This window comes from Penicillium concentricum, assembly GCF_028827145.1.
Source record: "Penicillium concentricum strain IBT 3081 chromosome Unknown utg000004l_segment0_segment0, whole genome shotgun sequence".
NCBI lineage: Eukaryota > Fungi > Ascomycota > Eurotiomycetes > Eurotiales > Aspergillaceae > Penicillium > Penicillium concentricum.
In genome coordinates this window covers 1,234,316-1,245,145 of record NW_026622757.1, presented here as the reverse complement: position 1 = coordinate 1,245,145, position 10,830 = coordinate 1,234,316, and the positions used below count along the sequence as shown (strand labels likewise).

Here is a 10,830-nt window from a genome sequence, read left to right as displayed (position 1 = left end):
CGACAAATCCGTGCCACCTGCGGAGTATGGTGCCCCGGAAAACCCCCCATTAAATGTATTATGGGGTTGGAGGAGGTGGAATATCCATTTACCTCCTTCCTTTCTCTTTTTCTTTCTTCATCAGACACTTGGTTTGCTCGTTTGCTAGATCACCGGTTTCAAATTTAGCCTTCTACACTCAAGATGGTAGTACAGACAGGCCTCGACTATATGCGTTTGCGCACGCTGGTCGACTGTGATACTATGGATGATGAAGGTGGGTGAACTGGCCATTCTACATAGTAGAGATTATTATCATTTACAGATGGCTGACTACTTCCTAGTTGGTAAAACTCTGGGACCATTCCAGGACTGCACTTCTAACCAAGTAAGCACATGAACCTGCGACGCTAGGATATGAAACTAACCACGCAGGCTATTGCACTCGGCGAGCTTTCTAAGCCAGCGCGGGCTGAAGTCATTGCTGCATCGCGGACAGATGCGATGAAATTGCATCCGAAGTACTCATCCATCGGTATTGAAGAGTTGGCTGCCGAGATTGCGGTGAGTTGTTGCTTCGATTACAGCATGGGTTTGATGATGAAGGTCACTAATATCGATTAATAGATGGTTAGATTGGCTGTAGGAATGGCGAAACACATTCGTGGACGTGTCCATGTACAGGTTAATCCTTACTATTCGTACTCGTCGGATAAGATTGTCGTCAATGCACTCCGTATGTTTGACCCTTTTCATCGATATTTTTCTTGCTCAAACCTGATGCTAATCATATCGTTTATAGGCATTGTGCAATTGTTCCAGCATGTGCAGCCCGGCTTTGACGCCGATCGCATTTCTATCAAGATTCCGAGTACATGGGAAGGAATGATGGCATGCCGCACCCTTGAGTTAGCCGGTGTGCGTACTTTGGCGACCACTCTTTTCAGCATGGCTCAAGCTGTACTCGCAGCTGAGGTGGGCTGTACTTATATCGCACCCTATGTGAACGAATTGAAGGTGCATGTCGAAACAGGGTAAATACTCACTCAATTCTTCTTTCAAAGCCTATCTAACGCTTTTCACATTTTAGTTACGTGGACAACGCGAAACTGCTCCCGCTTTGCGCTGCCATTCAGAAATACTACAAGTCCATCAATTCACCCACCAAAGTCCTCCCTGCTAGCTTGACTTCCGTCGAGGAGATCTTCTTCCTCGCTGGAGTGGATCATCTCACTATTGCGCCGGGTCTGTTGACACAATTGACCCAGCCTTATGCAGGAAATGTCAAGTCGCTATTTGATATTGCGCCGACACTTCCAATCCCGGCGCGGGGTGTCTCTTTTATCAACGATCCTGGAAGCTACCAGATCACATTTGCCCGAGACCTGGGCGGTGCTAGTCATATCAAGTTGACCGAGGTAAGTAAATACATTGATTGACTTTTAAGCTTCGCTGACAGAGACCAAGGCTATAAACATCTTCTGTGACGCACAGGACAAATTGGAGCTACTTATGAAGGTAGCTGCCTGAATTCAGGCCCACAATTAAGACAATGCCAACTCATTTGAGCCATAGCTTAATAAATTGCAGGAGATATAAGGAAATGAAAGAAATCAACATGTAAAATGCCGTATACTTCTGGTGCACGTGACCCGACGTCATCTACCTTTCATCTGTGGATTTCTCCAATTCTTTTCGCGCACCTCCAATTGCATCTATTTACAACTTGCACAGAGCTGGATTTTCCAGCGACTACATTTGTTTATATTGGCATTCGATTTTTACATTGTATTGCTCCCCAAAACTCTTTTTGGAATACTTGAATCTGAATCGCACAGTTCGCCTGCAAGATGTTTCCCTCGCAGGCGGCTAATTTTAACATCGAGGCCCTTAGCGGCATTTGCGGGTAAGTTCGACAAGTTGAACTTCAATTTTTTTTCCTCTTCGGTGTTTTCTCGTTAGCTGTCATGTTCATTTAATGCATGCATATGCGACATCGGGTCTAGATCTACTTGGCCCGGCGATCTCTGCATGTTTTGTTTTTCTTCATCCAATACTGACCAATCTAGATCAATCTCTATTGCCTGCTGGGTCGTCGTTTTCTCCCCTCAAATCATCGAGAACTTCCGACGTGGCTCTGCAGATGGCCTCTCTCTCATCTTCCTCATCATCTGGTTGGCTGGCGATGTGTTCAACATTCTCGGTGCCGTCCTACAAGGCGTACTCCCTACCATGATCATCCTTGCAGTGTACTACACTTTAGCAGATATTGTTCTGCTGGGACAGTGCTTTTACTACCGGGGGTTCAACCTCAAGGAGGAGCTATCCCCCTCGGCCACGCCGGACCTTTTTGCAAGCAACGGTACTTCCGATGCGGAGCGGAATGGCGCTGAACATCAACCAGAACCAACAGAGACATCATCACTCATCCCGAAACCCAGCGGCCAAGCTGTAAATGTAACTGGGCAGCTACCCCAAGACCGCACACGCCCACTCTCCTCTGGAAGACGGCAGTCGGCAACCTCGTATCATGATATCTTCAACACATCGGTAGACGGCACCCATCTATCACCCGCAACGCCCTTCATCGAACCAACAACCGATGTCGCGCGCCGCCGTGCTCAACGCGCCCGTCGTCGCCGCATCTCCGCCCTCCAATCAATCTTTTTCAATCTCACCGCCGTCGCTCTAGTCTGTGCCGCAGGTGTGATGGGCTGGTTCGTCAGCCCTGCAGCAAAGTCGTCATCACCAGGCCCGGAACCTCTCGCGATGGATGTTCTGGGTCAAGTATTCGGCTATTTCTGTGCAGTTTTGTATCTTGGGTCACGCCTGCCCCAGCTTCTCTTGAACTACCGCCGCAAATCAACGGATGGTGTTTCCCTGCTGTTCTTCCTCTTTGCTTGCATCGGAAACTTGACTTACGTGCTCTCTATCCTGGCATACTCGCCTATTTGCCATGGTGGGTCTCCCGAGGAGATCATGGGGCACCGTCACCGTGCGCAGTGTCGTCCTGGTGAGGCGGCTGCGTTGTATGGCCGGTATGTATTGGTGAACCTGTCGTGGTTGGTCGGCAGTGCTGGCACGCTGCTGCTGGATATGGCGATCTTTACACAATTCTTCCTGTACCATGATGGAAAGGTTGACGAGGAGGAAGAATAGATAGTCAAAATGTAGATATGATTTATGTATATCAAGGTTTGAAATGATACGGAGTACTTCAGCTCGGAATATAAACTGCTTTGGGGAGCTTTTATCGTACCAATACATATGCCAAACAACAGTGGTAAATAACGGCCATGAAACAATACGTTAATTACATGGGAAATAGAGTTCAAGTTCTATCCCGCCAACACTTTTTCCTTCTCTTGTCTACTCGACTCTTGGGGTATAACACGGACGCCTTTCTCGTGAACCTCCGATTGAATGGCAACTGAGATCGGAGCCAATATATAGGATCTGCATGATTACGCTAATAACTGCTAGCTCATTTCGGAATGTTTACGCTATTCTCCGTACTCCATAGTAGGCCTTGGAAGTGGATATTAGCCACTCTTCATTACCACGTATTTTATATACGTGGTGGTATGTAATAGGATCGCAGACTAGATGGTTGAAACTCCCTTGGCTTCTCTTCCCAGAATTATGACTCTCCCGGCACTACCTACGGCTTTCGTGCAATAATATTAAAACGTGTCCAAGCAAAATGACTCTAATCCAGAACCGAATTTGTCAAATATCTCTTGCACTGAGTACAAACAATCCAGAAAAGGTCAATTTTGTATTTCCGGCACACGCAGAGAAAACCACCCGACAACAAGAGCGAGAAGTGAACATCAAGAGTCTTGAAGAGCCTTGTCCTCGACTAGGCTGGCCACATGATGCTCATCTCCAGAGTTGTCCGCATCCGATGCGAATGAATGCGCAACACACCGACGAGTTGAGGGAACTACACAAAGCGCTTGTGCTTGCCATTAACAATATTATTGAAAGATGGTGGAAGGACAAAGATGCGGAGTTTTCGAGAAGAATGCCGTTAGAAGTGCACGAGGAACTTCTTTTACAGGTAAGTAATTCAAGGGCAAGAATCCAGAGACAGAGTATAAAGTATAAAGCTCACCGATTGCAGTGGATCGATGGTAATGATACAGACTCTCGTCCATTTGATAAACAAGGTTCCTGGAGACCGGATTTTCTAATTGAAGAAGTGCCTACGACTGGTGGACCTGAATCATCCAAAGAGCAGTTTCGTATTTGCGAAATTAATGCAAGATTTGCTTTCAATGGATTTTTGATTACTGCGTACGGCCAACAAGGTCTACTGGATCTGGGGGCTGAACGGAAAGGGTTCAAGGGGACAGCGGAGAGTGACGATGTGAGAAATCACCTTTCTACTACAGACTCCTTAATTTATTACATGTGTGGGGTATGTACTAACACCAGAGATGTAGGTTATAGATGGGCTGTTCACATTATTCGATCCCAAGCTTCCCTTACACCTCCTCAAAGGCAGCGAAGGAGGTCACGATATCCTCATGTTCCTCGAATGTGCAGAGCGGCGAACAGGAGTTGTACCTAGATTGATTTCACCCCAAGACCTTCGACTGGTGTCGGACCCAGACTCCAAAACGGGGTACAAGATCTGCTGTGTGATTGATATTGAACAAGCATTATCAGCAAACACAAAGCATCCGAAATCGTCAACCTTCACCGATCATGCAACAGGAGAAGCTCTGGAAGAAATCCACCAAGTAGGACTCGAACTCCATCAGCACGAACTTCAAGCGCTCTCGCCAAAGATGCTTCAACATCTGTCCTCGCGCTGTTTCAACGATCTCAGATCCGTTTTCCTGGTGCACGACAAGAGATTGCTTGGAATAGTTCACCAAGAACTAGACTCGCTGGTTCACAAGCATCACGTCCTTACTGAGCGTCAAGCCGAGGTCCTCCGCCATGGTATTGTACATACAATCCTCCCGGGATCATCAGAACTCAAGGCCTTTGGCCGGCAATGTCGGGAGTCACCGTCATTCAAAGACAATTATATCCTCAAGCCTGTCCGAGGCGGCAAGGGCGAGGGGATTCTTTTTGGGGATGAACTATCTACTGGGGAATGGAACGAAAAGCTCAAAGCACTTGAAAGCGCAGCATTGATGCCGAGTGGAACGACCTATGTGGTACAGCGTCAGGTCCAGCAACCACTATATCAAGTCCTTTTGAGGGAAGAGGAAGGCGTACAGCGCAACCGTCTGGTGGGGACGTACATGTCTATACACGGAAAATATCTGGGGGTAGGATGTTGGCGCAGTGGGCCGGGCAGAGTATGTGCTATCAGTCATGGGGGCGCGTGGATGGTTTCTGTTGTATGAGTCCAATTTATAGAGGGGTTGTAGTGAAAAAATCGAAATTTTGCAAAATCTATAACTTGCTCTCTTTAGTCCTACCTTCCTTGGGAATAATCTCTATATCCCTAGGACCCTCTGTATCAAACCTGGCTAACATAACAACGTCCTTTACTCCGCTCCGACCAGATCCCTCCAACTCAGGACCAGGACTATCCAGTCTAACCAAGGCCCGTCCATCAGATAGAGTTCTATCAATCGTCGGCGAAATACAGATTTGCGTCCAAGGTGGAGATCCCGCGTTCACGAATTGGAGCAGTCTCCGTCGCTGTCGCCTAAGAGCAACGAGCGATTGACGACTGCGGGACCAGGTATCGAGAAATTGCGAAGCTAAAGAAAGGAGAAAGTACTGAGGCGGAAGAAGTTTCACCTGTCCCGCCTGAGCCTTCCGGAGCCAGGCACAGGATTCCAGGAATCGGGCATCGGTGATCTCGATTCCACCATCATGGCAAGGATGAATGCTCACATCTGCGTCTAGACCTTGTCCGTGGTCATCGGGTATAGGTAAGAAGTAAATATACATCTGCGTTGTATAGCGATTCGGGACCCCGGCCGGTGTAATCCAGCGCGTGAAAGGGATCAGGTTCTCTACCGAGTGTGAGTATAAGTATCAGGAACAATGACGCGCAGAAAGAGAGTGCAGGACAAACCTGTATCTGGCTCCGTGGCACGGCCGTTATTCTCCCTCGCCAACCATTCCAAAAACGTAATGGATTGATTGTGAATGGCTTTTCTTCCTTCCTCCCTTCTTTTCTCATCAATCGTGAGCATCTCTCCCGAGCTTGTATCCCGAGCTAGTAGAACTCCGCTTTCTTCAAAGAGCTCTCTCAGTGCGGCTCTTCGGTAACTGATTGAATCTTCGTGTCGTTTTGGATCCCCTGCGGGTGGACAGTCTCCATCCTGTAAGGCGAGATTCCCACCTGGAAACACATGGGCTGATGGGAAGGATGAGGAGGCTTTGGTACGTTGGAGAAGAAGAACTTCGTTTGTGGATGAGACGAGAATGACACTGGAGGACCATGAGTTAGAGTGTGATTTTTATAGGGAAAAAACTAATGCCATCAAAATATCATTCATCTCACCTTGCGCTGGGTGCTGGTTTGGGTATATCCGTTCTAGTATCTGGGGATTTGAGGGACATGATGAAAGCTATTAGTAACTTCAATGTTGACAAAAGTGCGAGAATACCTTGGGAGGAAACAAGTATATAGTACTATATAAATGTTTATTGTATTGCATTACAGAGATAGTTGCAGAAATGTAATATAAATCGAGGCCATACCGGAGACTTAATTACAATACGATATACACTTCTATTACACCATTTATTACATATACTGTATTCAATAGTGGAGAATCCATATTGAGAACGACGATCTTTAGACCGCTCCTTCGAAGTGGAAATGTTAGAGTTCTTATTTATGAAGTTGATCGTATTCGATCGTATTCGATCGTATCGGTACATCGACATCGCTCACAGTTTACTCCACCTCTTCTTATCAGACTCTAGTCGAGCCGGAAGAAGCCCTCTCATGGTCTTTCCTGTCGCATTTTTGGGTAATTCCGCCAAATAGAACAGTCCACCTCGAAGTTTCTTCGGAGATGATACAGAATCGTCGACGATTTTCTTGATTTCTCCCAGTAAACGGGCACGATCAATGATAGCCACAGAATCTCGCAGCTTAACGTATCCGACAGGAATATCGGTCTGCTGGGATTCATCGAAGTAGCCGCAGACAGCAGCCTCGAGGACATCTGGGTGGGCCGAAAGGAGGTTTTCGAGCTCGGCTGGGGCCACCATGTTCCTGTAAATCATGGGGCATTAATATTGTCCAAAACTGGTCACTTGAAAGGTCTTCTGCACATACCCTTTGTACTTGATAATCTCCTTTTGGCGGTCCTGGAACCAGAGAAACCCATCCGAGTCCATCTTGAGAACATCTCCAGTTCGGAACCACCCCTCGTGGAAGGCCTCTCGAGTACTGGCTGGGTTGTTCTTGTATCCCCTTTTTGGTCCCAGTAAGTATATATACTGGAAAGACTGAGAGAACTGGTAGGATTTAAACCAACATGAATAAGGTAGGACCTTTGATAAGCGCTTCTCCCGCTTGCCCTATTGGGACATCCTGGAGCTTTTCATCCACGACACGCAGTTTGCTGGATTGAGTCAGTCGATTAAAATGATGAAAATTCGCTGCATATAACCTACTTTCCAGGGAATAGTCTTCCTACACTTCCAGACTTTTCAGATGACCGTGATCCTTTCAATATCGACACACCAATTTCGCTCAGACTATAACCAATATCAGCATCGATTTGGCAGATTGAAGCCCAGGATTAGTCGAGGTAGATCGGAACGAAAACGTACCCATAGCTTTGTATGATCGCACAGCCCTTCATAATATCCTGAAGTCTCCTCACGATTTGCTCCTGGAGTGTAGCTCCAGTACACAAGATATGTCTGACACTACCGAGATCATGCTTATCGACAGTCTGGTCTTTCGCAATAGCCACCGCTGTTGCGGGAATCATTTTCATGATCGTAACTCGGGATTTCGCGCAGGCTTCGATGTATGCTTCATAGTCGAATCGTTTCATGACTACAACATAGCAACCTAGAAATGCGGGCTTAAGGACTGCCCCCAGGAAGCCTAGCATGTGACACACTTTACAATTTGCATCAGACTTATCCAAATTTGAGAGAGAAGCAGACTACTCACAAGGTGCGTATACAACCTCTCTTTCGAGGCTGTTGTTTTGCTCTGGGAGAGTAGCTCGAGGTTGGAGAACATGTGCAATGATATTGTAATGGCTCCAAAGCACGGCTTTGGGCTTACCACTTGTACCGGAGCTGAACATGATCGATGCGGGGTGTATTCGATTGTCCTTTCCAGACAAATCGAAAGGCAGACATGGAGAGAGACATTTTTGAGACTGTATGTGTTAGCCTATATCACGCCAACTGCAAGACTAGTAAATTAAAGTTACCATGTCCGTGAACAGCTCATCGAGAGCCATGATCATTGGATTGACACCCTCGACTCTGGATACGGCTTCTTCCATCTTAACCCGCAATGGGCCATCGGTGACCACAAGCATCGGTCGGGAAATAGTCAGATAATGAACCAAGTCCTGAACCGATGTTAAAGCATTCATTCCACTGTCCTCACTGTCAGATATAAAACAATACAAAAAGGCATGGGGCAGAGAACTCACGCGATCACACCCCCAAACCACATTACCGCATGCGCAACAATCGGATAGCGAACAGAATTCGATGCATAAATAGCGACAGTGTCACCGGCTTTTAGCCCCAGAACAGTTGTGAAATACGCGGCCGCCATAGCGGCTTCGGTGCGTAGTTGGCCATAGGTCACTTGTCTGCCTCCAGGCGATAGGTCTTCCAGAATTAGTTTGTTGTCAGGTACATCTTCTGGATTGTATTTTTGTAGCAATTGGGACAAGGAAAGATGGAGTGGAACATGGAAGTCGGGGTAGATCGATTCGTAAATCTGGTGATCCATGATGAAAGGTGTGAAATGGGAAGGAAATGTTGACAATATAAAACTTGGAAGACAAGATTAATCTCAATACATTAGAACCAAGTCGAAATCCCCACTTATATAGAGGTTGATTTATTCAGGATTGAACTTTTGATTTAGTGTACTGTTTTGTCACAATACACCACCCTACTAGTACATAGGGCTGCATGTGTATTCTGTAATATGTGGACTATGCATATGCAATGCTTAATTATATACATATCTAACTCAACATAGTAACCACTCAAGTTGGAACACTCCGGTCCACAAAGCTCATTACTTTATTTCCTGTGGTGCTCAGCTCAAACCCTTGATCATCCCCTACGAAGGTTACTTTGAACAGATGTTCACTATTCCCCACAACGACAAAGAGCATCTTCAGCTTTTCGATCAACTCATCTTGAGAGATCTGGCCGGCTGTCTCAGCAGTAGAAAGGAACACACGAACCTCCAAAATCACCTCCGGGGACGGCTCTTTCATACTCAAGATAAGCTGCCACTGCAAGACTCCCCATTCAGGCGTACGCATAATCTCTCTGATGGTATGGAATTCGAAATACCTCCCCACCCACTTGAAACTGAACCGTTTATCGCGTCCCCTCATCCGGATCATTCGCAAGTGCTGGGCTTCATCCACAGGGAGAGCGGCCTTTGCTGCGGCGGGTAATGGATGCAATGATCCTATATCACCGGTGATGTAACGGACAAGCGGGTTTCTGAGGCGCTGTAGGGAAGTCTGCACAATCACACCCACACTCCCTTCCGGTAGCTCTGGGATATCTTGCATAGCTTCTCTTGGCGTCTCTGTAGCTTCCAGAGGAAGGATCTCGATGACCATGGTACGGGAATCGTAGATGAATTCAACAGCATCGTCCTCTGGTTCGCCTGTGAGGGCTAGATTGGCAACTGCCCAAGGTCCAGCTTCGGAACTCCCGAGCACCGAACAGATACTGACCGGACCGAGGACAGAGCGAATGAAATCTCGCTGTGGCCGACCCAAAGCTTCTGAAGTATAGATGATCTTGTCAATCTTTAGTGCCTTCTGTTTCTCAGGTGTAGATGAAGCAATATAGTTCAAAATTTGCAAGATCTGACTACTTCCACCACTGAGAACATTCACTCGGTATTTAATCAGCGCGTCCACGACATTTGCAACGGGCGTTGTGTGTCCTGCTGCAAGAACACTTCCGCCTGCATTCTCGAACATCTCCGACAAAAGATCGAGTGACCGGTAGAAGCCCCCTGTGACATGCACTGTCAAGATCCAGTCGCGAGGCTTTACCAGTCCGCATGTTTTTAGAAATTGTCCAGCGGTATATCGATGTTTACGATTTTCGGTTGAGTCGGTCAAGAAGAGCATAGGAACACCTCCTGATCCTCCGCCAGTGATACTGCTATACGCGCTTCGTCTGAAATCATTTTGGGGGGAGTCATCGGCGGAGAGGCGCTGGATTGCCGTATAGCTGTTAAGAAAAAATGGGTCAACTATCATATATTGAGATATGAGTCATGAACATGGGATATTTGTCGTACAGGTCTTCTTTCCGTGTAAGAGGGAGAGTGCGAAGATCTTGGACTATCGCAGTTTGGTCGAGAAGCCGGGCTATTTCTTCTGTACTGGGTGGGTATTCGATCTCCCGGTTATAGAATGGATGTTTGGAAGCCACCGATAAAATATCTCCAAGTGAATAGTACGTAGCCATGGTAGAAGTGAGTTTTAGAATTGATTCGAAGGAGGAAAAACTAGAATTGCAGTGAATGTTTCTGATCTATTTTTCACCACTGAGGACCCGACACGATCTCAATATCCATACCATGTCATAGACCGTATTAAATGCCGAATCCACTTTTCTGTTCTTTTCTTTTCGTTAGCGCCAACAAGTGATCTATACGATCGGTAACACGATGAC

At 46.8% G+C, this 10,830-nt stretch overlaps 6 protein-coding genes across 6 annotated transcripts; 2 read left to right on the top strand and 4 right to left on the bottom strand.

The window, feature by feature from the left end:
• Window positions 1–183: 183 nt before the first annotated feature.
• N7517_009422 (Aldolase-type TIM barrel) lies at window positions 184–3,138 on the top strand (the record flags this gene model as incomplete). The annotated part of the gene is made up of 8 exons (XM_056727145.1): window positions 184–256; window positions 324–367; window positions 415–543; window positions 607–715; window positions 782–1,013; window positions 1,070–1,397; window positions 1,818–1,885; window positions 2,049–3,138. 8 exons carry the CDS (start codon window positions 184–186, stop codon window positions 3,136–3,138), a joined length of 2,073 nt encoding a protein of 690 aa, XP_056575717.1.
• A 544-nt stretch (window positions 3,139–3,682) lies between these two features.
• N7517_009421 (uncharacterized protein) lies at window positions 3,683–5,345 on the top strand (the record flags this gene model as incomplete). Its single annotated transcript, XM_056727144.1, has 3 exons — window positions 3,683–4,018; window positions 4,043–4,402; window positions 4,428–5,345. 3 exons carry the CDS (start codon window positions 3,683–3,685, stop codon window positions 5,343–5,345), a joined length of 1,614 nt encoding a protein of 537 aa, XP_056575716.1.
• Window positions 5,346–5,394: 49 nt separating this feature from the next.
• N7517_009420 (uncharacterized protein) lies at window positions 5,395–6,519 on the bottom strand (the record flags this gene model as incomplete). The annotated part of the gene is made up of 3 exons (XM_056727143.1): window positions 5,395–5,966; window positions 6,029–6,387; window positions 6,461–6,519. The coding sequence occupies 3 exons, from the start codon at window positions 6,517–6,519 to the stop codon at window positions 5,395–5,397; spliced, it is 990 nt and encodes a 329-aa protein (XP_056575715.1).
• A 333-nt stretch (window positions 6,520–6,852) lies between these two features.
• Window positions 6,853–7,308, bottom strand: N7517_009419 (acyl-CoA synthetases/AMP-acid ligases II; the record flags this gene model as incomplete). Its single annotated transcript, XM_056727142.1, has 2 exons — window positions 6,853–7,183; window positions 7,247–7,308. The coding sequence occupies 2 exons, from the start codon at window positions 7,306–7,308 to the stop codon at window positions 6,853–6,855; spliced, it is 393 nt and encodes a 130-aa protein (XP_056575714.1).
• Window positions 7,309–7,715: 407 nt separating this feature from the next.
• N7517_009418 (uncharacterized protein) lies at window positions 7,716–8,902 on the bottom strand (the record flags this gene model as incomplete). Its single annotated transcript, XM_056727141.1, has 4 exons — window positions 7,716–8,029; window positions 8,099–8,312; window positions 8,367–8,547; window positions 8,595–8,902. 4 exons carry the CDS (start codon window positions 8,900–8,902, stop codon window positions 7,716–7,718), a joined length of 1,017 nt encoding a protein of 338 aa, XP_056575713.1.
• Window positions 8,903–9,164: 262 nt separating this feature from the next.
• Window positions 9,165–10,623, bottom strand: N7517_009417 (uncharacterized protein; the record flags this gene model as incomplete). The annotated part of the gene is made up of 2 exons (XM_056727140.1): window positions 9,165–10,383; window positions 10,454–10,623. 2 exons carry the CDS (start codon window positions 10,621–10,623, stop codon window positions 9,165–9,167), a joined length of 1,389 nt encoding a protein of 462 aa, XP_056575712.1.
• Window positions 10,624–10,830: the final 207 nt, after the last annotated feature.